The 25,039-nt window shown below is 39.9% G+C and overlaps 2 protein-coding genes across 26 annotated transcripts in view; one reads left to right on the top strand and one right to left on the bottom strand.

The window, feature by feature from the left end:
- The window catches only part of CPLANE1 (ciliogenesis and planar polarity effector complex subunit 1), a 128,814-nt gene that overhangs the window by 101,124 nt on the left and 2,651 nt on the right, over positions 1-25,039 (top strand). For 8 of the 15 annotated variants that reach the window (XM_089908766.1, XM_022599055.3, XM_022599104.3 and 5 more), the window contains 5 exons: positions 1,096-1,261; positions 3,320-3,378; positions 3,843-4,010; positions 5,054-5,181; positions 8,421-8,510. In XM_089908766.1, coding sequence (XP_089764892.1) covers positions 1,096-1,261; positions 3,320-3,378; positions 3,843-4,010; positions 5,054-5,181; positions 8,421-8,510 — 611 coding nt within the window. Of the gene's footprint in view, positions 1-1,095; positions 1,262-3,319; positions 3,379-3,842; positions 4,011-5,053; positions 5,182-8,420; positions 8,511-25,039 lie in introns of those variants that run through there. The other 7 variants (XR_016392626.1, XM_089908768.1, XM_022599083.3 and 4 more) reach the window with 4 other exon arrangements.
- NIPBL (NIPBL cohesin loading factor) overlaps positions 12,629-25,039 on the bottom strand; it is a 215,050-nt gene continuing 202,639 nt past the window's right edge. For all 11 annotated transcript variants that reach the window (XM_089908775.1, XM_089908777.1, XM_089908774.1 and 8 more), the window contains one exon: positions 12,629-25,039. This exon is cut by the window's right edge and continues 17,079 nt beyond it. The gene's annotated coding sequence lies outside the window, so the exon portion shown is untranslated.

Raw genomic sequence — 25,039 nt, 5'->3', positions numbered from 1 at the left:
CAGAACTCGTTCCTGATAGAATAAAGGCTGCCTCTTCTACTTATGCTTCTTTGGGATACATATGCCTTTTCGCTTATTGATTCATTGGGGGCTGGTTGGGTAGGGTACCCTCTGCCTGGCATGTACGAAGAGTCCAGTCTCTCAGAAGGAAAGCAGGTGTTCAGTATCAGCCACATCGTCTGTATGCATGACCCATCTTCCAGTTAGGATGGTGTCTTCTTCGCATACTTGGTGATGAGTCTGCCCCAAATCTCCGTCTACAACACCTGTTTTTTTGGGCCACTCTTAATACTCTTTGTGTAGAAGCCAAGATGGAATTAGATGTACAAAAGATTTACTGAGAGAAATGCCTGTGAAGGGAATAATCAGAAGTGTGGCGAGGCATCAGATCCCAATGCAGTTCTGACCCCTGCCAGTGAAGGAGAGAGGGTTGGGTAAGCAATCCCAGAGTATAGTGTAGCTCTAAGTGTGTTTCAGCTGGGTCAGTGGTGAGACAGCATGCCAAAATCGCCCATCAGAGGAGTCCAGTCTCTAGATCGGGGCCAGCCACAACATCCCTGCCACACTCGGTTGTTAGCTCGGGTTGGCCCTTGGGAGGTGCGGCCTGGACACAAACGTGAGGCCAGATCCAGAGAAGCATCAGTTTAGAAGTCATCTCTGTAGTACAAGTTTTGGAAGTGATTGAGATAGTCCAGAAATAGGTTATAAGTGAAGAAATCCAAACCAGAACCTTTAAAGACATTAATATCTCATGGTGAGCAGAGAAGAAAGGCACCAGTTTAAGAGGCTGCATCGTGTTTTGAGAGTTAGAGAAAGACCCAGGTAAGAGAGAGTTTAAAGCAGGAAGGAGAAGCCAGTTGTACCAAATTTATAGAGAAGTGCAGTAAGATGAAGACTGAAGAGGCTGTCAGTGACCTGAGATCATTGTCAGTGGATTTCATGGGACAGGTTGTAGCAAATTGATTAGACATCATGAGTGTATGACTCTTCAAGATGGGGCAGAATCTGTCCAAAGAAACAGTATTTAGTTGTGATACTTTTTATCTCCATAACAAATTTAACATCAGGTGATGCCCTGCTTGTTAAATTTCTTAGGATTCAGCATTCCTCTGGTAGACGTCCACAAAGAACTGAGAAGGAGAGAAAAGAGATTCAAGTCTGGATGAAAAGAAAACGAAAAGAAAGAATGGCAGAGTACTTAAATCAGCTAGCAGAAAAGAGAGGGCAAGAATATCATCCTTTCTGCCCCAGGAGCAACCCAGTAAGTCTGCAGTATCAAGGGTAATGGAATTACCACAGAATATGTGTAATTGTTTTCCTGGCAAGTATTCAAGAAAAGGATTAACATAATTTGGATGCATTTTTTTGTTTGATAGAAAAGTCAGCATTTTACTTAAGTCTGGAAAAGTTAAGAAATTACCTTAACAAAATGTAGCAGGGAATTCTACAAACCATGTTCTATTGAACTATCTTAGATTATTTTTTCTCCCTGAGGCTAATTATGGCTCTAGCATTTTATTTTATTTTTTATTAATTAATTAATTAATTAATTTGGCTGCGCCAGGTCTTAGTTGTGGCGTGCGGGCACTTAGTTGCTGCGTGTGGGATAGTGTTCTCTGAGCAGGGATTGAACCCAGGCTCCCTGCGTTGGGAGCACAGAGTCTTAACCACTGGACAGCCAGGGAAGTCCCGTGGCTCTAGCATTTTAACCAAATGAAGAGGTCGAGGGGTTGGGTGACCAGTTGGAGTCACTCCCTTAATTTTCAATGAAAGTCAGTGGCAGTTGAACAACTGTGTGTGTAGTAAAGCTGTTTTAAAAATCAATTTTCTCTCCATAAGTTATCTACAAAAAAATCTATTAAAGTGTGGTCCAGTTATGAACCAACAGAGCAGTGGCACTTCTGTGTGTGTGTTTCAACTGTCCTTTAAACTGTCAACATTTGTTTCCTGAGCCCTAACTATGGACATCACCATGGCCAGGTCAGAAGTGTTTTTCTTCAGAAGGTGAAACAAAGCAGTGTTCCTTTTATGATTACATAACTGTGAAACTCACATTTAGATTACACTTGGATTACAGTTTATCTTTTACTTTGTCAACTGAAATAAAATATAATAGCACTTCATCTTTTTTCAGCATCATGAGGGGAACATATTCTGTAAGTGAATTTTCCAGGTTGTCACATTTCAGCACCAAATGGTGCAAAAGTAGGTGAACTATTATTTAAAGAGTGTAATTTACTTACCTGTGTCTGGAGAGAGCATGCTGATGCTAGATGACATTTTGTTGATAGCTCTGGGGACATGGTAATGACCTGCAGGGCTACTCGAAGACCAGAATCTTACAGTGTGTGTGTATATATGTGCTCTTCTACCCCACGGAGGATGAGTTTGCATATCACCCTTCCTGTCAGCCAAGCAGATTCCCCAGATGGTTAGAATTGTATCCAAATTTAGAATAAATGAACTCTGAGGGCATTGGGACTGTTCTGTTCATAGACTTTGTGACATCTCCTTCAGTATCACAGATAATTGTTTATTTTTAGCTTCTGTTTGGGTAAAGGTATGGAACTAGTGAGGGGTTAATGTAATTAAAATTTTCGTTTTCATTTTTATCAGAAATCAATAAGACCTTAAATTTATTGTTGACTACTGTATAGGACCTTGAGAAAGTGAATCCACTTCTGCGCGTACATTTTTATATACACAATTGTATGTGAAAGGACTTACCCTCATTAGTAATTCAACAGTAACTCTTAATGTTCTGGAATAAGACATATATAGCTGATGTTGGCCAGTTTACCCCATGGTGCATACGTTTTGAAGAGTTTACAAGTCACAATGAACCCACTATAGTAGGTTGCTGGTAAACATTTTAAAACATTAAAGTGGTGGTTTTAAATGTCTGACTCATTTCTGCTTTTATCAGCCAAGCTCTTGGTGAGATTAATCATAAGAGTACAAAGTGTGGGTGTCTCCATCCTTAAAATGTTCCTATTTTCCATTTTAAATGCAGCTGATAAGGATCTCTCCTTTTGAGAAAATACATTAGTTTAACTACTAAAACAGACTTTGCATTCCATTTATTAAATTGGATTTTATTTTAATTACATGATGCTTTCATTTAACATTTTCATATTTTGTGCTGGGGTAGGAAGCTTCATCAAATATGACAGTGTTTTGTACTGTTTACTAAATAACAAAATTATGTTTTAACTTCCTGTTAAAATATATTAGTGGAATTTTCATGTTTTCCAAGGGTCATAATGGTTTAATTATTTGAACTGAACCGTAATGAACTAACTAGTTATTTCTTGTGCAGTTTTACATGACTTCAAGGGAAATCAGGCTGAGACAAAAGATGAAGCACGAAAAAGACAGGTGATTTTGGTGGTTGCACCCTGATCATTCTCTCTCTTGCTTGCTCACTCAAGGCCGTAGATACTGCCTTAGGGATTCTGGTTTGCATAGTAGTCCCATTTTTGTTGATAAACAGAAAATTATGGGAGCTAACTGCAAGGAAAATCATTAGACTCCAATAGCCATTTTTGGAATTTGCTTTCAAATATTATTTATTCCATTCAGTTTTTATACCTTATTTCTGCTATTCCCCTCCCTCTCCCAATCCAGATACGTATGTGCATTTTGAAAATACCCCAAAGGCCATAACTACAGGTGCCTTTAATAATACCTCCTAATGGTTTTCAGAAATCTGAAATTTGAATTTGTATTGAAATGCATGGAAGAAAATAAATGCTAGGTGGTCTTTGAACACTATGTTCCCTCTAGAAATATGAACTGAAAGTGACTCTTTTACTAAATGTTGTTTAATTCTTTCTCTAAAGATTGCTGCTCTCTGACCACTATAGTTGTCGAATCTCACAAGCATACAGTCTGATGAATGAACTGTTATCTGAATCAGTACAGCTTCCAGCAACTGCACAGAAACCATTGCCTAACAAACCCAGACCTGCTCAAATTCCCAGAAGGCAACGCTCCCTTTCTCCAAGAGGGTAAGACAAGGTTTGGCACGTCATTTGGCAAGATAATGTCAAGCGTGATAAGTGTGAAGCGCTGTTGTGACTCAAGTTCAGTGGACTTGTTCTGAATTATGATAATAAAGTGAAGGGGAAAATGGTGCCGTAATTATGAGGTCTTCATTAGTTTTAATCACCAAGGAAAAAGACAAAAATGGCATTAAATGTCTAATTAAGATATAACAAAGCACTTCTGTATGCCTAATACAATTTTTATATCCATTCAATCCTGTTTTCTTCTTTTCTGTAGTTTTTGTTAATAATTCCTTCTGTAATTTGCCTCCTAACTGCTCCCCTGTTTCTCTGCTTGGCTCCATTCTTGAAGAAACAGATAGTCATCACCAGCTTACCACTTCTTCCTCTTCTTCCCACCCAGTTATTGCTGATTCAATTGTAGATACTGTTATATGTTTCTTCTTAAATTAATGACCTGCATTAGGTTTGGATATTAGTTCATTAGGCAAGAATTAATTAAACATAGATACTAAAGAAAAGTACCCAAGTGTAAAGTTTCTTATATATGGCAAACAAACACAAAATTATATTTGTTAATGACCCATAAGGAGGAAATGAATTGATAGTATAGTGTTGTTAAAAATTACCACCTTTGGCAAAATAATTGATTAGGATTGTAAACATAATCACGTAACTTAAGAGCCTAGAGGAAATGCTACCCGACACAAAGCTAGACATAATCAGATTACTTGTGTGTGTGTAATTTGGGGTGTAATCAAAAGAGCAGAGACTCCCCTTGAATATTTCCTAGAATAATGCATGGTATTTAATATAAATAACTGCCAAATGTATAGAGCATTTGAAATGGATAGAGAGATAAAAACAATTTCTTTGGAAAAAAATGAGTGAAGTTTGAGATATGAGGAGAATTATACACTGAATGTATCACTGAGGTACAAAATGAATGTATTAGTCTGAGCTGGAATTTACATCTTTTGAAATATTGTAGTTTATCACTGATAGAAGATTCTAGGAATATAGTAACTGTGTAATTTCTACTTTAGAGAGAATCGACATGATCACAATTTTCCAATACATAGACCTGGAAAAGTCAGATATATGTCCATCAAACCAAGTTATACCCAAAAGGGGAGACTTTTGGGGCAAACTCAAGGCTCACCCTGGCCATGTGGTAAGACTGAAAACTTTTTTTTTATCTTGTGTAATTTGGACCTATTTTTTCTTGTCTCCAAAGTTGTGTTTTCATTAGTAAAAGTTGTAAATCTTAGTGAAAAGCAGTTCCCATTTCAACAGAATGCAAGGGATTGATAAAGAGCGGTACTGGGATTTTGTTCTATTGCTTTGAAATGAGAAGACCCTAGGAATCTTTTTAAACTAATGGCCTTTTTGTAATAGAATTTGAACAGTCAGTTCTGTGTGATATGACTTATTTGGGAATCTGTTTCTTTTGTGTGGCTAAAGATGTAGGCATTTTTACAAATCAAGTTCTGATAGATTTCAGGATGGATATATAATAGAGCAGGAATAGAACAGGAGCAGGTTGAAATAGTATCGTTTTTACCCTTTTTGAATATTCTTTTCCACATTTGAAGATAGAGTATTTGTTATTTATTACTAGCCTTCCTTTAGTTCATTTTGCCATATGTGGGTTTTGATTACTAAAGTAAAACATACTTATTTGTTTTAAAATGTATAATCATAGTTAACATGTAGTATACATATGTACAGCTAAGAATGTATAATAATAACTAATGTGCCAGGTTCCATTTAAGCACTTGAATTACAACTCTGTGAGAAAGGTACTATTATGTTCCCATTTTAAACAAGAGAAAGCCAAGGCAGAGAAAGTTGAAATAACTGCCTAAGATCAGATATCTAGGAAGTGGTAGAGACTAGATTTAAACCCAGTCTGGGTCTAGAGCCTCCACACCTAGAACCTGAGCTTCAGTATGCACGTTAACTGAGAAAATTGAAGTATCCGTATATTGCAGTCTTTTTGATGGAACTTTATAGTTTCGTTAACTCTTGCTTTTGATTGATGAATTACAATAAGAAAACACTGTTCTTTTTTAAACTAGAATTTCAAAATAGTAACCATTTAAAATTTTTTTTTAAGTTTTATTTTATACCTGATACATTTACCAAAATTAAATAAAAGAAATATCCAAAATTGGAAAAGATTTTAAACTTGAATCACGGTTTCTTAATGTCAGATGGAAAAGTCTTGGATTATGTGGAAATATGTCTTTTTCTTGGACCTGTCCAATGTCAGGCCTGTATTGTTACCTTGCACTTGGCTGGGCTGAGGCCTTGGCCCTCTTTGGTCCCCTTACCTGTCCTTGCTGAGCTATGCTTGATGAGATGCTCCTGCTGCCCAGAGACTCAGAAGTCCTCAGTGACCCGTACCCCACACAGATAAGTCCAAACCCTCTCCCTGGCCTTTAAGGTGTCCTCCCCTTCTGCCTCCTTAGCCTCCTTTCCGCATATAATCCGGATGATCCATAGCACTTGCAGGCTTGTTTTCCAGACACATGCTGTGTGCTCCCATTCCTGCCTTGAAAATTTCCCTTATACCTTAAATGCCTCCCCTCCGTGTCTTGGAAGACATCCCTAATTTTAATTCTTTAGCTCTTCCAGCCCAGTGTAATGAATTTTAACATCCATATTTTCATTTTTTAACTGGCTGATACTTAACTTGCATGGTAGTTGTGAATATTAGAGACAAATAGTAGCATTGGTAACTAATATAGTTATTTTTTTTGTCCTCTGAACCCTCAGTCATGTGTTTCTGCCCTTCTTGAGGCACTACTGCAACAGGTCTTATGTTGTAGTTACTTATAAACTTGGTTATGTCCCAGGATAGACTAAATGATTTGAGGGTAGCAACACTTTCTACATCTGTGTTACCCCTTCACATTGAACAAATGAAATAATTGAATAACTGGATAAATGGGAAAAAAAGGCTATTTAGCTTTTCTGCTTAAAAATAGCTATTTATAAACTAATTATTGTTCAAGAATATTAATGGGCAGGTATTGTAGTATTTATACTGTGTCATAGAACACCATATGCCTAACTATTACCTGAGCTGACCTGTCACTCAGCTTCCTGGACCTCCAAGGCAAAGGTAGGAGAGGCAGCTTGAGGGACTGTGAACACACTGACCTCCCTGACTGCCTCTGCCACATCCAGAACCCAGCCATTCCCCTGACAACATTCAGTGGCAGTGGGAGAAACCGGGCTCTTCCAGTCAGTGACACAGACAACATGAGCCCGCTGGGGCAAGTTTAGTTGTTGCACAGGTGGGAAGTGAGGATCCATCAAGATTTAAAAATTCCCTGCAGTTCTTCTGTAAAAGAAGTTTTCCTGAAAATTCTTTGAGTTTGACTATATGTTGCTGTCTTTTATTTATTTATTAAATTAAATTTATTTATTTATTTATTTTTGGCTGGTTGGGTCTTCATCGCTGTGCACGGGCTTTCTCTAGTTGCAGCGAACAGGGGCTACTCTTTGTTGTGGTGTGCCGGCTCCTCATTGCGGTGGCTTCTCTTGGTGCAGAGTGCAGGCTCTAGGCGCGCGGACTTCAGTAGTTGTGGCTCTCGGGCTCTAGAGCACAGGCTCAGTAGTTGTGGCGCACGGGCTTAGTTGCTCCGTGGCATGTGGGATCTTCCTGGACCAGGGCTCGAACCCATGTCCCCTGCATTGGCAGGCGGATTCTTAACCACTGTGCCACCAGGGAAGTCCCAACTATCTGTCTTCTATAAAGCAGTATACAGTTTTTGGCTAACTTCTTCAGCCCCGTGCGCAAACTGTTAAATTTAAGAGTTTTCTTTCTTTCTTTTTTTTTTTTTTGCTTGTTTTGTGTTTAATTCTGTCAAAAACAATATATAAGGACTATATGATAAGTATCTGAGAGGCATTATAAGCATAAATAATAGGTCTAGCCTTTGAAATCATCCAGGCCTAGGTTCATAGCCCAGCTCTGCCGCTCACTTTGTGCTCTCAGATGTTTCTTAAATCCTACCACATAGAGCTGTTGTGGATCATAACATAAAACATTTTGCATAACAAACAGTAAATAGTTGCTACTAATCCTGGAATTTAAGAAACCTTAGTTGATCATTCTCTTCGCATTTTGTCTAGGTATTTACTGGAAATAGGCTTATACACCTGGCTTTTCCAGTTGCCAGGGCACATTTGCCATATGAGAAAGGTCTGTGGTTGTGCTATAAGGATACCAAGTCTCAAAGTAGACTTTCCCTTCCTTCATCTGCACTTTTGTTTTGCTTTCTTGGTTCAAATCAACCACCATTTATTGGGCCCCTACTAAGCAGAAGATTTCTGTCCTCAAAGAACTTACAACATGAAAGGTGCATATGGAAGGCTAAAGAAGTTTGCCTGTCTTTATAGGAACTGCTACTTTTACCATACAGAGGAAAGCTGGTGGAGCCAAAGGGGCAGTAAGAAAGGCTGTGCAGTCTCCAGTTACCGTCCGAAAAGGTATGGGATAAAGGTTAGAAAGTTCTTGAGCTTAATACTAAAAATTTTTAAATCATAAATCACTCTTAGAAATGTCAGATACGGATTTCAGTATGAAGAGTGTGGCTAGGTGGTGGTAATGGGCTTAATAAGCACAGTGCTGAACATAAAAACAAGTACTCAGGAAGGTGCTGTGATCACATAGCCATGGAGCACACAGACCCATAAGTTTGGCCCAATTAGCTCTGCTCTGACGGAGAGAGAGGGAAATTATACATCATTATCTCAGTCCCCAACATCTCCCCGAGCCCACCCCTCAACTGCTGTTACTCTCCACAATTTAAAAAACAGTTTCACATTCATCCTCCTATTAGCTGTCTGTAACAACCCTGGTAGATAGGGCAACTCTTATCCCTATCTTACAGCTGAGGAAGCTGAGGTATAGAGAAGCCAAGTGGCCTGCTCAAATCCCCTTAGAACAATAGAAAGAACAGCTAGCAGTTATAGAGAACTTACTTGATGCCAGGCATTGTATTAACACCTTATGTGCATGATCTCATTTAATCCAGTGAGGTATCTGTGGAATTAAAGAACTAAATTTAATGGGAATAATGATGAAAACACTAATTCATATATACCATAAAAATGATGAGATGTGAATTAATCTGTTCCTGTTATGATGCCTCTCTCCACTGCTGTCTCCTTTCTTTGCAGATTCTTTCAGTGTACATCACATCTCTCTTCAGCTGTGTCTAATCTGCTATTTAACTCATTTATCAAGTTTTAATGTCGATGGCTATACCTCCTAGAAATTCTACTTGGTCCTTTCCATACTTTCCCCCACTGTATGCATTAAAACCCAAGCCTCCAGTTACTGGGATTAATTTGAGTCCTAGAAGCATCATCTCCTGTGCTTTTAATTTTATAATCCCAGGCTAGTTTTTTTCTTTCAAAGTTTCTCATTTTAATCTTTTGTTACGATGTTTTCTAATTTAGAATACCCCATAGCTTTTTATTCTTTTCTAAGCAAATATGGAGCAATGTTTATTTTAACAGATAAAATGCCCCAAAATACAATGTTACCCCTAAAAATAGCTGAAATTATATGTACCTTTGTATTGTATTATGAAGCCTCCAGAGACTCAGGGTTTTGTGTTCTTGAAGTGAGTTATGACCTAGCATGAGGCCTTGCCCATAGAAAGGCAAAGAGAAGTATTTCCTTCATTGTTCAGTGTCCAGCGCCTGAGAGTATGACTCCAGGTTTCTAGCTTGGGTATTTGTCTAGACTGTGGCCTAATAATTGGTCCAGGTTGGGCAAGAGGAGGAGCAGGGTTTTTTTCTAGGGGAGATGGAGCTAATGGACTCAGGGTTACTGTTCAGTTTCAGACTCCTCAGGCAAGACTATAGAGTTATTTGGCAATAAAGAAACAGAGGTGGCATTCACTCTCCTACAGAGAAAGATGCTACTTTAGGGGAAGCTGGTGCACTTGCCCACTAGTTTCCACTCTGGGGTTTCTTCTTGATATATCACTTACCTTTGACCTTAGAAAGCTTTCCCTGGCCATGTTGGGGTAGGAACACCCCACCTGGAGAAGCTTTGCACGTGCTCCGTTTCACAGAATTTTTTTCATATTGTATTTTTATCTCAAAATTGGATATCCCAAATAAGTCTAGAGAAATGCACCTTGATCTGAAGCAAAGGAATTTACAAAGCCATCCCTGTGTAAAGCAAGGTGAGAGAAAGCCAGTGATAGCCTCTCGAGGTTTGTAGATACCCCACAGGTAAAAGTTTACCCTAAAATGTAGGCTTATTAACCTTAGTATCAGCCGACTTGGTGATGATCTATCATTCTTTCTAGATGGCAGTAATTATGTTCATTTGACAAAACAAGAGTAGCAAAGATTAGATACCAAATTAATTACAGCGGAGATAGGGGTGGGATCAGTTAATGGTCACAATCTTTGCTAATCTCTTATCATACCTGGAAGACTTGAAGGAACAACTTCAGCACCTCGCCTCCATTGTTTCCATCTACTCTGGAGGGACAGCTTACCCTTGTAGTCACAATACTGCTTAACTACCTGTTGGTTTCTCTTCTTTTTATCCTCAGTCTCAACCTTTTCTGTTTTACCAGCTGTTTTTTTTTTTAAACACAGTGTGTTCACATGTGCATTCCAATTGTGCATTCATAGATATTTTTTCTTTCACAGTTTTTCAAAAATTGTTCCTTAGTAATATTTACTGAAATAATTATTTTAATATGAAACTTTCAGTCACACCCCAAAATACTCAGTGGTGTCTTTAAATAGCAGAAAAAAAAGTCAGCCCTTTTTCAACTAGAGCACAGTCCTCACATTGGATTCTAAAATGGTGACCACAGGTGCTACAGGATGATGTTAACCTTACTTCTGTTTCAGACCCTTGGGGCTAATCAAAAGAAGAATCCCTAAGCCCTCCTATACTGCCACCCTTCTCCCTGTAATCCAAGAAGCAAGCTATTGGAAAGCTGCTGCCTTGGGGATCCAGATAAATAGACCTGTTTCTCACTTACAGATGTGAAGATTATCCGAAAGAGCCCTCTAAGTACTATTCTTCCCTCTCCCAAAAGAACAGAAAGTTAACATATTAGCTCAGGTTCTGGGCATAGATCATCTCTCTCATCTTGGGCAAATTACATAACCCCCTAAGCCTCACCTTCCTCAAATGCAAAATGGGGATAGTAACTGTTTCCCCACAGGACTTTCATGAAGAGTATTTATTCTGCAGCAGTCTGTTGAGCTCCTGCTACTTACCAGGCACTGTTAGTCAGGAACAACGCAGATGGTAGCACAAAAATAAGATATGGGAGACCTTGAAGGTCTCTTTTAGGAGGTGTCATTGGAGTGAAGATGCTGAATGTTGAAAAGGGGGTTGTCATGTAACAATAAGGAAGAACAGTTCCAGGCGGAGAGAAGAGCAAGTTCAAAGCCCTGCTACAGAGGCAACCTTGATAGATTGCCTGGATTGGATTTTACTCTGCATCCAGTGGGACTCCATTGGAGGGAATTAAGCAGGGAGATAATATAATTTACATTTTAGAACATGTGGGAGAAAAAGAACAGAAGGCAGCGGACAAGCACAGAGATATTCCTTGGACTAGGGTTATAATAATAAAAATGGGGGGAAGTCATTCGATTTGGAATATAGAGCATTTCCCGGAATAGGGCAGAAATTAACAGTTTGACTTTGGACATGTTAATATTGGGATGTTCATTGCACATCCAAGGCAAGGTGTCAAGAAGGCCGTTTGCCCTATGAAGCTAAAGATACAGGTTTGAGAGTTGTCAGCATGTAGGTATTTCCAGCCATGGAACTAGATGAGGTCAGCGAGGGAGGATGTAGATGTGTAAGAAGACCAATGACCAGGTCCTGGGGCTCTCTGGTAATTCAGTGGACTGAATGTAGGTAGCGTGCATAGCCCATAGTAAATGCCAAAATGTGTACTGCTGTTATTTGGGGGCGGGGGGGGGGTGCTTATTTCTTGGAGGTATCCTTAGCATGAGGTTGGTAGAGAGATGAAAGACCAGGTGGCCCAAACTTTAGCACTCTGTTACCTCTTCTTCCCCTCTTCAAGGAGCCACAGGCATGCTTGTTGGGAGCTGAGTTTACTTCCCATCGTATACCCCACATATACACCCATCTCAGGTGTTTCTTCAGGTCACCCAGTAGGGGTAGAATGTGCTGTAATACTGGCTTTGGAACATGAAGTGTGTTAGGTGGGGCCAGCTCCTCCAGGCCTCGTGCAGAGAAGCGCTGTCAATGGGCCGATGCGCTAAGCTGCCTGTGGGCGTGAGCTGGGATCAATGTTTCTTTTCAGCAAATACTGATATTCAGGAAGGAGGAAGGGGGCCATAATGTGTGGCTACTGCACTTACCTTGATGACTATGCCCAAAGGTGAATTGTAGCTGTGAAGCGTGAGTGGCGATGCCGAGAACATCACTCCTGTGAAGCTTCCACAAGACTTTCCATAAGAGAGGCAAGGAAGGCCCAGCTCTCTGAGTTCATCCAGCTTTTAACTTGGAACTTCTCCAGAGTTCCATTTTTTTTTTTCTGTGGCCTCTCCTCCCTGGACTCTCTTGTCCTAGAGGTTACTGTTGCTTTTTTTGTTTGTTTTGTTTTGTTTCTTTTTTATTAGTTATCTATTTTATACATATTAGTGTATATATGTCAATCCCAATCTCCCAATTCATCACACCACCCCACCCCTGCTTTCTCCCCTTGGTGTCCATACGTTTGTTCTCTACATCTGTGTCTCTATTTCTGCCTTGCAAACCAGTTCATCTGTACCATTTTTCAAGGTTTCACATATATGTGTTAATATACGATATTTGTTTTTCTCTTTCTGACTTACTTCCCTCTGTATGACAGTCTCTTGGTCCATCCACGTCGCTACAGATGACCAAATTTCGTTTCTCTTTATGGCTGAGTAACATTCCATTGTATATATGTACCACATCTTCTTTATCTATTCATCTGACGATGGGCATTTAGGTTGCTTCCATGATCCTGGCTATTGTAAATAGCACGGCAATGAACATTGGGGTGCATGTGTCTTTTTGAATTATGGTTTTCTCTGGGTATATGCCCAGTAGTGGGATTGCTGGGTCATATATTAATTCTATATTTAGTTTTTTAAGGAACCTCCATACTCTTCTCCGTAGTGGCTGTATCAATTTACATTCCCACCAACTGTGCAAGAGGGTTCCCTTTTCTCCACACCCTCTCCAGCATTTGTTGTTTGTAGATTTTCTGATGATGCCCATTCTAACTGGTGTGAGGTGATACCTCATTGTAGTTTTGATTTGCATTTCTCTAATAATTAGTGATGCTGAGCAGCTTTTCGTGTGCTTCTTGGCCATCTGTATGTCTTCTTTGGAGAAATGTCTGTTTAGGTCTTCTGCCCCTTTTTGATTGGGTTGTTTGCTTTTTTAATATTGAGCTGCATGAGCTGTTTATATATTTTGGAGATTAATCCTTTGTCCGCTGATTTGTTTGCAAATGTTTTCTCCCATTCTGAGGTTTGTCTTTTTGTCTTGTTTGTAGTTTCCTTTGCTATACAAAAGCTTTTAAGTTTCATTAGGACCCATTTGTTTATTTTTGTTTTTATTTCCATTACTCTAGGATGTGGGTCAAAAAAGATCTTGCTGTGATGTATGTCAAAGAGTGTTCTTCCTGTGTTTTCCTCTGAGAGCTTTATTGTGTCCGGCCTTATATTTAGGTCTTTAATCCATTTTGAGTTTATTTTTGTGTATGGTGTTAGAGAGTGTTCTAATTTCATTCTTTTACATGTAGCTGCCCAGTTTACCCAGCACCACTTATTGAAGAGACTGTTTTTTCTCCACTGTGTATATACCCTTGCCTCCTTTGTCATAGATTAGTTGACCATAGGTGCGTGGGTTTATCTCTGGGTTTTCTATCCTGTTCCATTGATCTATATTTCTGTTTTTGTGCCAGTACCATACTGTCTTGATTACTGTAGTTTTGTAGTAGAGTCTGAAGTCAAGGAGTCTCATTCTTCCAGCTCCATTTTCTTCCCTCAAGATTGCTTTGGCTATTCGGGGTCTTTTGTGTCTCCATACAAATTTTAAGATTTTTTTGTTCTAGTTCTGTAAAAAATGGCAGTGGTAATTTGATAGGGATTGCATTGAATCTGTAGATTGCTTTAGGTAGTATAGTCATTTTCACAACATCGATTCTTCCAATCCAAGAACATGGTATATCTCTGCATCTGTTTGTGTCATCTTTTTTTTTTTTGTGGTACGCGGGCCACTCACTGTTGTGGCCTCTCCCGTTGCGGAGCACAGGCTCCGGACGCACAGGCTCAGCGGCCATGGCTCACAGGCCCAGCCGCTTCGCGACACGTGGGATCCTCCCGGACTGGGGCACGAACCCGTGTCCCCTGCATCGGCAGGCAGACCCTCAACCACTGCATCACCAGGGAAGCCCTGTTTATGTCATCTTTGATTTCTTTCATCAGTGTCTTATAGTTTTCTGAGTACAGGTCTTTGACCTCCTTAGGTAGGTTTATTCCTAGGTATTTTATTCTTTTTGTTGCAGTGGTGAATGGGGTTGTTTCCTTGATTTCTCTTTCTGATCTTTCATTTTTAGTGTATAGGAATGCCAGAGATTTCTGTGCATTAATTTTGTATCCTGCAACTTTACCAAATTCATTGATTAGCTCTAGTAGTTTTCTGGTGGCATCTTTAGGATTATCTATGTATAGTATCATGTCATCTGCAAACAGTGACAGTTTTACTTCTTCTTTTCCAATTTTGTATTCCCTTTATTTCTTTTTCTTCTCTGATTGCCATGGCTAGGACTTCCAAAACTGTTGAATAAGAGTGATGAGAGTGGACATCCTTGTCTTCTTCCTGATCTTAAAGGAAATGCTTTGTTTTTCACCATTGAGAATGATATTTGCTGTGGGTTTGTCATATGGCCTTTATTATGTTGAGGTAGGTTCCCTCTATGCCCACTTTCTGGAGAGTTTTTACCATAAAAGGGTGTTGCATTTTGTCAAAAGTTTTTCTGCATCTATTGAGATGATCATATGCTTTTTATTCTTTAATTTGTTAATATGGTGTATCACATTGATTGATTTGAAGAATCCTTGCATCCCTGGGATAAATCCCACCTGATTATGGTGTATGATCCTTTTGATGTGTTGTTGAATTCTGTTTGCTAGTACTTTGTTGAGGATTTGTGTGTCTATATTCTGCAATGATATTGGTCAGTAATTTTCTTTTTTTGTGATATGTTTGTCTGGTTTGGTATCAGGGTGATGGTAGCTCCATAGAACAAGTTTGGGAATGTTCCTTCCTCTGCAATTTTTTGGAAGAGTTTGAGAAAGATGGGTTTTAGCTCTTGTCTAAATGTTTGATAGAATTCACCTGTGAAGCCATCTGGTCCTGGACTTTTTTTGTTGGAAGATTTTGAATCACAGTTTCAATTTCATTACTTGTGATTGGTCTGTTCATATTTTCTATTTCTTCCTTGTTCAGTCTTGTAAGATTATACCTTTATAAGAATTTGTCCATTTCTTCCAGGTTGTCCATTTTATTGGCATAGAGTTGCTTGTAGTAGTCTCTTAGAATGCTTTGTATTTCTGCAGTGTCTGTTGTAAATTCTCCTTTTTCATTTCTAATTTTATTGATTTGAGTCCTTTCCCTCTTTTCCTTGGTGAGTCTGGCTAAAGGTTTATCAATTTTGTTTATCTTCTCAAAGAACCAGCTTTTAGTTTTATTGATCTTTGCTATTGTTTTCTTTGTTTCTATTTCTTTTATTTCTGCTCCTGATCTTTATGATTTCTTTCCTTCCACTAACTTTGGGTTTTGTTTGTTCTTCTTTTTCTAGTTCCTTTAGGTGTAAGGTTAGATTGTTTACTTGAGATTTTTCTTATTTCTTGAGATAGGATTGTATTGCTATAAAATTCCTTCTTAGAACTTTGCTTTTGCTGCATCCCATATGTTTTGGATGGTCGTGTTTTCGTTGTCATTTGTCTCTAGGTATTTTTTGATTTCCTCTTTGATTTCTTCACTGATCTCTGGGTTATTTAGTAATGTGTTGTTTAGCCTCCATGTGTTGTTTTTTTTTTATGTTTTTCCCCTGTAATTTATTTCTAATCTCATAGCGTTGTGGTTGGAAAAGATGCTTGATATGATTTCAGTTTTCTTAAATTTACCAAGGCTTGATTTGTGACCCAAGATGTGGTTGATCCTGTAGAATATTCCATGTGCACTTGAGAAGAAAGTGTAGGGACTTCCCTGGTGGCACAGTGGTTAAGAATCCGCCTGCCAATGCAGGGGACACGGTTCGATCCCTAGTCCAGGAAGATCCCACATGCCGCACAGCAACTAAGCTTGTGCACTACAACTACTGAGCCTGTGAGCCTCAACTGCTGAAGCTCTTGTTTCACACCTACTGAAGCCCGTGTGCCTAGAGGCTGTGCTCTGCAACAAAGAGAAGCCACTGCAGTGAGAAGTCTGTGCACCTCAACGAGGAGCAGCCCCCGCTCTCTGAAACTAGACAAAGGCTGCGTGCAGCAACGAAGACCCAACACAGCCAAAAATAAAAAATAAATAAATAAATAAATTTATAAAAAATAAAAAAACGAAAGTGTAATCTGCTGTTTTCGGATGGAATGTCCTATAAGTATCAATTAAATCTGTCTGGTCTGTTGTGGCATTTAAAGCTTGTGTTTCCTTATTAATTTCCTATCTGGATGATCTGTCCATTGGTGTAAGTGAGGTGTTAAAGTGCCCCACTATTACTGTTACTGTCAATTCCCTCATTTATAGCTGTTAGCATTTGCCTTATATATTGAGGTGCTCCTGTGTTGGGTGCACATATATTTATAATTGTATATCTTCTTCCTGGATTGATCCCTTGACCATTATGTACTGTTCTTCCTTTTCTCTTGTACCATTCTTTATTTTAAAGTCTATTTTATCTGATATGAGTATTGCTACTCCAGCTTTCTTTTGATTTCCATTTACATGGAATATCTTTTTCCATCCCCTCAGTTTCAGTCTGTATGTGTCCCTAGGTCTGAAGTGGGTCTCTTGTAGACAGCATATATATGGGTCTTGTTTTTGTATCCATTCAATGAGCCTCTGTCTTCTGGTTGGAGCATTTAATCCATTCACCTTTAAGGTGATTATTGATACGTTTGTTCCTAATACCATTTTCTTAATTGTTTTGGGTTTGTTTTTCTAGGTCCTTTTCTTGTGTTTCCCACTTAGAGAAGTTCCTTTAGCATTTGCTGTAGAGCTGTTTTGGTGGTGCTGAATTCTCTTAGCTTTTGCTTGTCTGCAAAGCTTTTGATTTCTCCCTCAAATCTGAATGAGATCCTTGCTGGGTAGCGTAATCTTGGTTGTAGGTTCTTCCCTTTCATCACTTTAAATATATCGTGCCACTCCCTTCTGGCTTGTAGAGTTTCTGCTGAGAAATCATCTGTTAACGTTATGGGAGTTCCCTTGTATGTTATTTGTCATTCTTCCCTTGTTGCTTTTAATAATTTTTCTTTGTCTCTAATTATTGTCAATTTGATTACTGTGTGTCTTGGCGTGTTTCTCCTTTGGTTTATCCTGCCTGGGACTCTCTGCAGTTCCTGGGCTTGAGTGGATATTTCCTTTCCCATGTTAGGGAACTTCTTGACTATAATCTCTTCAAATATTTTCTCTGGTCCTTTCTCTCTCTCTTCTCCTTCTGGGACCCCTATAATGTGAATGTTGGTGAGTTTAATGTTGTCCCAGAGGTCTCTTAGGCTGTCTTTATCTCTTTTCATTCTTTTTTCTGTTCCACCACCATCAATTCCACCATTCTGTCTTCCAGGTCACTTATCCATTCTTCTGTGTCAGTTATTCTGCTATTGATTCCTTCTAGTGTATTTTCATTTCAGTTACTGTATTGTTCATCTCTGTTTGTTTGTTCTTTAGTTCTTCTAGGTGTTTGTTCTTTAATTCTTCTAGGTCTTTGTTAAACATTTCTTGCATCTTCTCGATCTTTGCCTCCATTCTTTGTCCAAGGTCCTGGATAATCTTCACTATCATTATTCTGAATTCTTTTTCTGGAAGGTGGCCTATCTCCACTTCATTTAGTTCTTTTTCTGGTGGTGTTTTATCTTGTTCCTTCATCTGGTACATAGTCCTCTGCCTTTTCATTTTGTCTAACTTTCTGTGAATGTGGTTTTCATTCCACAGGCTGTGGGGTTGTAGTTCTTTTTGCTTCTGTTCTCTGTCCTCTGGTGGATGAGGCTGTCTAAGAGGCTTGTGGAAGCTTCCTGATGGGAGGGACTGGTGGTGGGTAGAGCTGGGTGTTGACCTGTTAGGCAGAGATCAGTAAAACTTTAATACGCTTGTCTGCTGATGGATGGGGCTGAGTTCCCTCCCTGTTGCTTGGCCTGAGGTGACCCAGCACTGGAGCCTACAGGCTCTTTAATGGGGCTAATGGCAGACTCCAGGAGGGCTCACGCCAAGGAATACTTCCCAGAACTTCTGCTGCCAGTGTCCGTATCCTCACAGTGAGCCACAGCTGTCCACCGCCTCTGCAGGAGACCCTCCAACACTAGCAGGTAGGTCTGATTCAGTCTTCTAGGGGGTCACTGCTCCTTCCCCCTGGGTCCTGGTGCACACACTACTTTATGCCCTCCGGGAGTGGAGTCTGTTTCCCCCAGTCCTGTTGAAGTCCTGGAATCAAATCCTGCTAGACTTCAAAAGTCGATTCTCTGGGAATTCCTTCTTCTGTTGCCAGACCCCCAGGTTGGGAAGACTGACGTGGGGCTCAGAACCTTCACTCCAGTGGGTGGACTTCTGTGGTATAGTTGTTCTCCAGTTTGTGAGTTGCCCACCCACAAGTTGTTTGTGATTGCACCTCTCCTACCGTCTCATTGCGCCTTCTCCTTTGTCTCTGGATGTGGGGTATCTTTTTTGGTGAGTTCCACTGTCTTCCTGTCGATGATTATTCAGCAGTTAGTTGTGATTCCTGTGCTCTTGCAAGAGGGAATGAGCACACGTCCTTCTACTCCGCCATCTTGAACCAATCTCGGTTACCATTACTTTTAAAATCAAAAGCGTTGGCCAGAGGAGATGGAGTCAAGATGGCAGAGAAGAACGTGAGCTCACCTCTTCTTAGGAAAGCATCAAAATAACAACTGCTGAACGACCATAGACAAAAAAAAAAAACCCACTGGAACCTACCATAAAGAATATCCTACATCCAAAGAAGCCACAGTGAGACAGTAGGAGGGGCACAATTGCAATAAAATCAAATCCCACAAAATTTGGGTGACCCACAAAATGGAAAATAATTATACCACAGAAGCTCTCCCACAACAGTGAAAGTTCTGAGCCCCACGTCAGGCTCCCCAGCCTGGGGGTCTGGCAACTGGAGTAGGAGCCCCCAGAGAATCTGGCTTTGAAGGCTAGTGGAGTTTGATTGCAGGAATTCCACAAGACTGGGAGAAACAGAAACTCCTCTCTTGGAGGGTACACACGAGGTCTTGTGTGCACCAGGACCCAGGGAAAAAGGCAGTGACCTCATAAGAGCCTGGGCCAGAGCTACCTGCTCATATTGGAGTGTCTCCTGCAGAGGTGGTGGTGGGGCAGCTGTGGCTTAGTGCGGTGACAAGACACGGTGGTTCTGGGGAGTACTCTTTGGTGTGAGCACTCCGGGAGGCTGCCATTTTGTCTCCAAGACCTTGCCCCACCCAACAACCTGTAGGCTCCAGTGCTGGGATGCCTCAGGCCAAACAATCAACAGGGATGGACACAGCCCCACCCCACCCATTAGCAGACAGCTGCTTAAAGTCTTCCTGAGCACATGGCTACCCACGAAACACACCCCTTGATACGGCCCTGCCCACCAGAGGGACAAGACCCAGCTCCACCCACCAGTGGTCAGGAACCAGTCCCTCCCACCAGGAAGCCTGCACAAGCCTCTTAGCATCACCCACCAGGGGGCAGACAGCAGAAGCAAGATCTACCACCCTGCAGCCTACAGAACGGAAACCACATCGCAGAAAGTTAGACAAAATGAGACAGCAGAGGAATATGTCCCAGATGAAGGAACAAAATAAAACCCCAGAAGAACAACTAAGTGAAGTGGAGACGAGCAATCTACATGAAAAAGAATTCAGAGTAATAATAGAAAAGATTATCCAAGTTCTTCAAAAAAGAATGGAGGCACAGATAGAGAAGTTACAAGACATGTTTAACAAAGACCTACAATAACTAAAGAAGAAACAGAGATGAACAATACAATAACTGAAATGAAAAATACACTGGAAGGAATCAATAGCAGAATAACTGAGACAGAAGAATGGACCAGTGAGCCGGAAGACAGAATGGTGGAAATCACTGCTGCAGAATAGAATAAAGAAAAAAGAATGTAAAGAAATGATGAGAGCCTAAGAGACCTTTGGGACAACATTAAATGCACCAACATTCACATTATAGGGGTCCCAGAAGGAGCAGAGGGAGAGAAAGGACCTGAGAAAATATTTGAAGAGATAGTAGCTGAAAACTTCCCTAACATGGGAAGGGAGACAGTCATAGAAGTCCAAGGAGGCCCAGAGAGTCCCAGGCAGGATAAACTCAAGGAGGAACATGCTAAGACACATAGTAATCAAATTGACAAAAATTAAAGACAAAGAAAAAATATTAAAAGCAACAAGGGAAAAGCAACAAATAACATACAAGGGAATTCCCAAAAGGTTGTAAGCTGATTTCTCAGCAGAAAGTATGCAGGTCAGAAGGGAAGTGATGAACGGGAAGAACCTTCAACCAAGAACACTCTATCTAGCAAGGCTCTCACTCAGATTCGATGGAGAAATCAAAAGCTTTACAGACAAGCAAAAGCTAAGAGAATTCAGCGCTACCAGACCAGCTTTGCAACGAATGCTAAAGGAACTTCTCTAGGTGGAAAAGAAAAGGCCACAAATAGAAACAAGAAAATTATGAATAGAACTGCTAACCAGTAAAGGCAAACATATAGTAAAGGTAGGAAGTCATCCACACACAAGTATGATATCAAAAGCAGCAATCGTGAGGAGAGTACAAATGGAGGATATTGGAAATGAATTTGAAATTAAATGATCAGCAAGTTAAAACTATCCTGTTTATGTAGACTGCTGTATCAAAACCTCTTGGTAATCGCAAACCAAAAATCTACAATAGATATACAAAAAAGAAAAAAGGAATCCAAACACAACATGAAAGGTAGTCAAATCAAAAGAGAACAAAAGAGTAAGTGAAGAAAAAAGACCTACAAAAACAAATCCAAAACAACAAAATGGCAACAAGAACATATCAATAATTACCTTAAACATAAATGGATTAAATGCTCCAACCAAAAGATACAGACTGGCTGAATAGATACAAAAACAAGACCTATACATGTGCTGTGTACAAGAGATGCACTTCAGATCTAGGGACACATACAGACTGAAAGTGAGGGGATGGAAAGTATTACAGGCAAATGGAAATCAAAAGAAAGCTGGAGTAGCAATAGTCATATAAGACAAAATTGACTTTAAAATAAAGACTGTTTCAAGAGACAAAGAAGGACACTACATAATGATCAAGGGATCAATCCAGGAAGAAGATATAACGATCTTATATGCACCCAACATAGAAGCACCTCAGTATATAAGGCAAATGCTAACAGCCATAAAAAGAGAAATCAACAGTAACACAATAATATTGTGGGACTTTTAACACCCCACTTTCATCAGTGGACAGATCATCCAGACCTAAAATTAGTAGGGAAACAGAGGCCTTCAATGACACATTAGACCAGATGGATGTAATTGACGATATCTATAGAGCATTCCATCCAAAAGCAGCAGAATACACATTCTTAAGTGCACGTGGAACATTCTCTAGGATTGGTCACATGCTGGGCCACAAAGCGAGCCTCGGTAAATTTAAGAAAACTGAAATCATGTCAACCATCTTTTCTGACCCCAATGCTATGAGATTAGAATCAACTATGAAAAAACTGTAAAAAACACAAACATGTGGAAGCTAAACAATATAATAGTAAATAACATGGATCACTGAAGAAATCAAAGAGGAAATCAAAAAATACCTGGAGACAAAAGACAGTGAAAGCACCATGATCCAAAACCTATGGGACACAGTTCTGAGAGGGAAGTTTATAGCAATACAATCTTACCTCAGGAACAAGAAAAATGTCAAGTAAACAACCTAACCGTACACCTAAAGCAACTAGAGAAAGAAGAACGAACAAAACCCAAAGTTAGTAGAAGGAAAGAAATCATAAAAATCAGAGCAGAAATAAATAGAAACAAAGAAAACAATAGCAAAGATCAGTGAAACCACAAGCTTGTTCTTGAGAAGATAAACAAAATTGATAAATCTTTAGCCAGACAGACTCATCAAGAAAAAGAGAGGGCTCAAATCAATAAAATTAGAAACGAAAAAAGTTACAGCAGACACCACAGAAATACAGAGGGACTACTACAAGCAATTCTATGCCAATAAAATGCCCAACCTGGAAAAAATGGACAAATTCTTAGAAAGGTACAATCTCCCAAAACTGAACCAGGAAGAAATGGAAATATGAAAACCAAATACAAGCACTGAAATTGAAACAGCAATTAAAAAACTTGCAGCACACAAAAGTCCAGGACCAAATGGCTTCACAGGTGAATTCTATCAAACAATAAGAGAAGAGTTAACACCTATCCTTCTGAAACTATTCCAAAAAATTGTAGATGAAGAAATACTCCCAAACTGATTCTATGAGGCCATTGTCACCCTGATACCAAAACTAGACAAAGATACCACTCACACACAGAACGAAAATTACAGGCCAATATCACTGATGAATATAGATGCAAAAATCCTGAACAGAATACTAGCAAACGAAATCCAGGGACTTCCCTGGTGATCCGGTGGTTAAGAATCCGCCTTCCAGTGGAGGGGACGCAGGTTCAATCTCTGGTCAGGGAACTAAGATCCCACATGCCACAGGGCAAGTAAGCGCACTATTGGCAACTACTGAGCCCGTGTGCTCTAGAGCCCACATGCCACTAGTGAGCCCTGTGCCACCACTACCAAGTCCTTGCACTCTAGAGCCCGCGCACCACAACTAGAGAGCCCATGCCCTGCAACTTCTGAGCCTGTATGTTCCGGGCCCATACGCTGCAACTAGTGAGCCTGTGCACCACAGCTACTGAGCCAACACTCTCTGGAGCCCATGCACCACAACTAGAGAGAAGCCTGCACACCACAAATGAAGAGCCCGCACACCACAAAGATCCTGCATGCTGCAGTGAAGGTTCCACCTGCCGCAACTAAGACCCAATGCAGCCAAATAAAACAAAAAACAAACAAGAAACCTCAAATCCAACAGTACATTAAAAGGTTCATACACCATGGTCAAGTGGGATTTTTTTCAAAAGATGCAAGGATTTTTCAGTATCTGCAAATCAGTGTGCTACACCATATCAACAAATTGAAGAATAAAAACTATATGATCATCTCAATAGATGCAGAAAAAGCTTTTGATAGGGCTTCCCTGGTGGCGCAGGGGTTGAGAGTCCGCCTGCCGATGCAGGGGACACAGGTTCATGCCCCGGTCCGGGAAGATCCCACATGCCACGGAGCAGCTGGGCCCGTGAGCCATGGCTGCTGAGCCTGCGCATCCGGAGCCTGTGCTCCGCCACGGGAGAGGCCGCAACAGTGAGAGGCCCACGTATGGCAAAAAAAAAAAAACAAAAAAAAACTTCTGACAAAATTCAACACCTATTTATGATAAAAACTCTCCAGAAAGTGGGCATTGAGGGAACATACCTCAACATAATAAAGGCCATATATGACAAACCCACAGCTAACATCACACAAAATTGTGAAAAGCTGAAAGCATTCCCTCTAAGATCATGAACAAGACAAGGATGTCTACTCTCACCACTTTTATTCAACATAGTTTTGGAAGTTCTAGCAATCAGAGAAGAAAAGGAAAAGGAATGCAAATTGGAAAAGAAATAAAACTGTCACTGTTCGCAGATGACATGATACTATACATACAAAATCCTAAAGATGCTACCAGGAAACTACTAGAGCTCATCAATGAATTTGGTAAAGTTGCAGGATACAAAATTAATGGACAGAAATCTCTGGCATTCCTATACACTAGCAGTGAAAAATCAGAAAGAGAAATCAAGGAAACAATCCCATTTACCATCACATCAAAAAGAATAAATACCTAGGAATAGACCTACCTGTGGAGGCAAAAAGATCTGTACTATGAAAACTATAAGATGCTGATGAAAGGAAAGCAAAGGTGATGCAAATAGATGGAAAGATATACCATGTTCTTGGAAGAATCAATATTGTCAAAATGACTGTACTACACAAGACAATCTACAGATTCAATGCAATCCCTATCAAATTACCAATGGCATTTTTCACAGAACTAGAACAGAAAAGTTTACAATTTGTATGGAAACACAAAAATGACCCCCAATAGCCAAAGAAATCGTGAGAAAGCAAAACAGAGTTGGAGTAATCAGGCTCCCTGACTTCAGACTAAATGACAAAGCTACAGTAATCAAAACAGTATGGTACTGGCACAAAATCAGAAATACAGATCAATGGAACAGTATAGAAAATCCAGAGATAAACCCACACACCTATGGTCAATTAATCTATGACATAGGAGGCAAGACTATACAGTGAAGAAAAGACAATCTTTTCAATAAATGATGCTGGGAAAACTGGACAGCTACATGTAAAAAAATGAAATTAGAACACTCCCTAACACCATACACAAAAATAAACTCAAAATGGATTAAAGACCTAAATTAAGACTAGATACTATAAAACTCTTAGAGGAAAACATACGCAGAACACTCTTTGAGGTAAATCACAGTAATATCTTTTTGATCTGTCTCCTAGAGTAATGGAAATAAAAACAAAAATAAACCAATGGGACCTCATTAAACTCAAAAACTCGCACAGCAAAAGAAACCATAAACAAAACAAA

Source organism: Delphinapterus leucas, chromosome 3 (genome assembly GCF_059928025.1).
Source record: "Delphinapterus leucas isolate spDelLeu-1000000601 "Yukka" chromosome 3, BTC_Dleu_Yukka2, whole genome shotgun sequence".
In the NCBI taxonomy this organism is placed as follows: Eukaryota; Metazoa; Chordata; class Mammalia; order Artiodactyla; family Monodontidae; genus Delphinapterus; species Delphinapterus leucas.
This window is presented reverse-complemented; position numbering and strand designations above follow the sequence as displayed.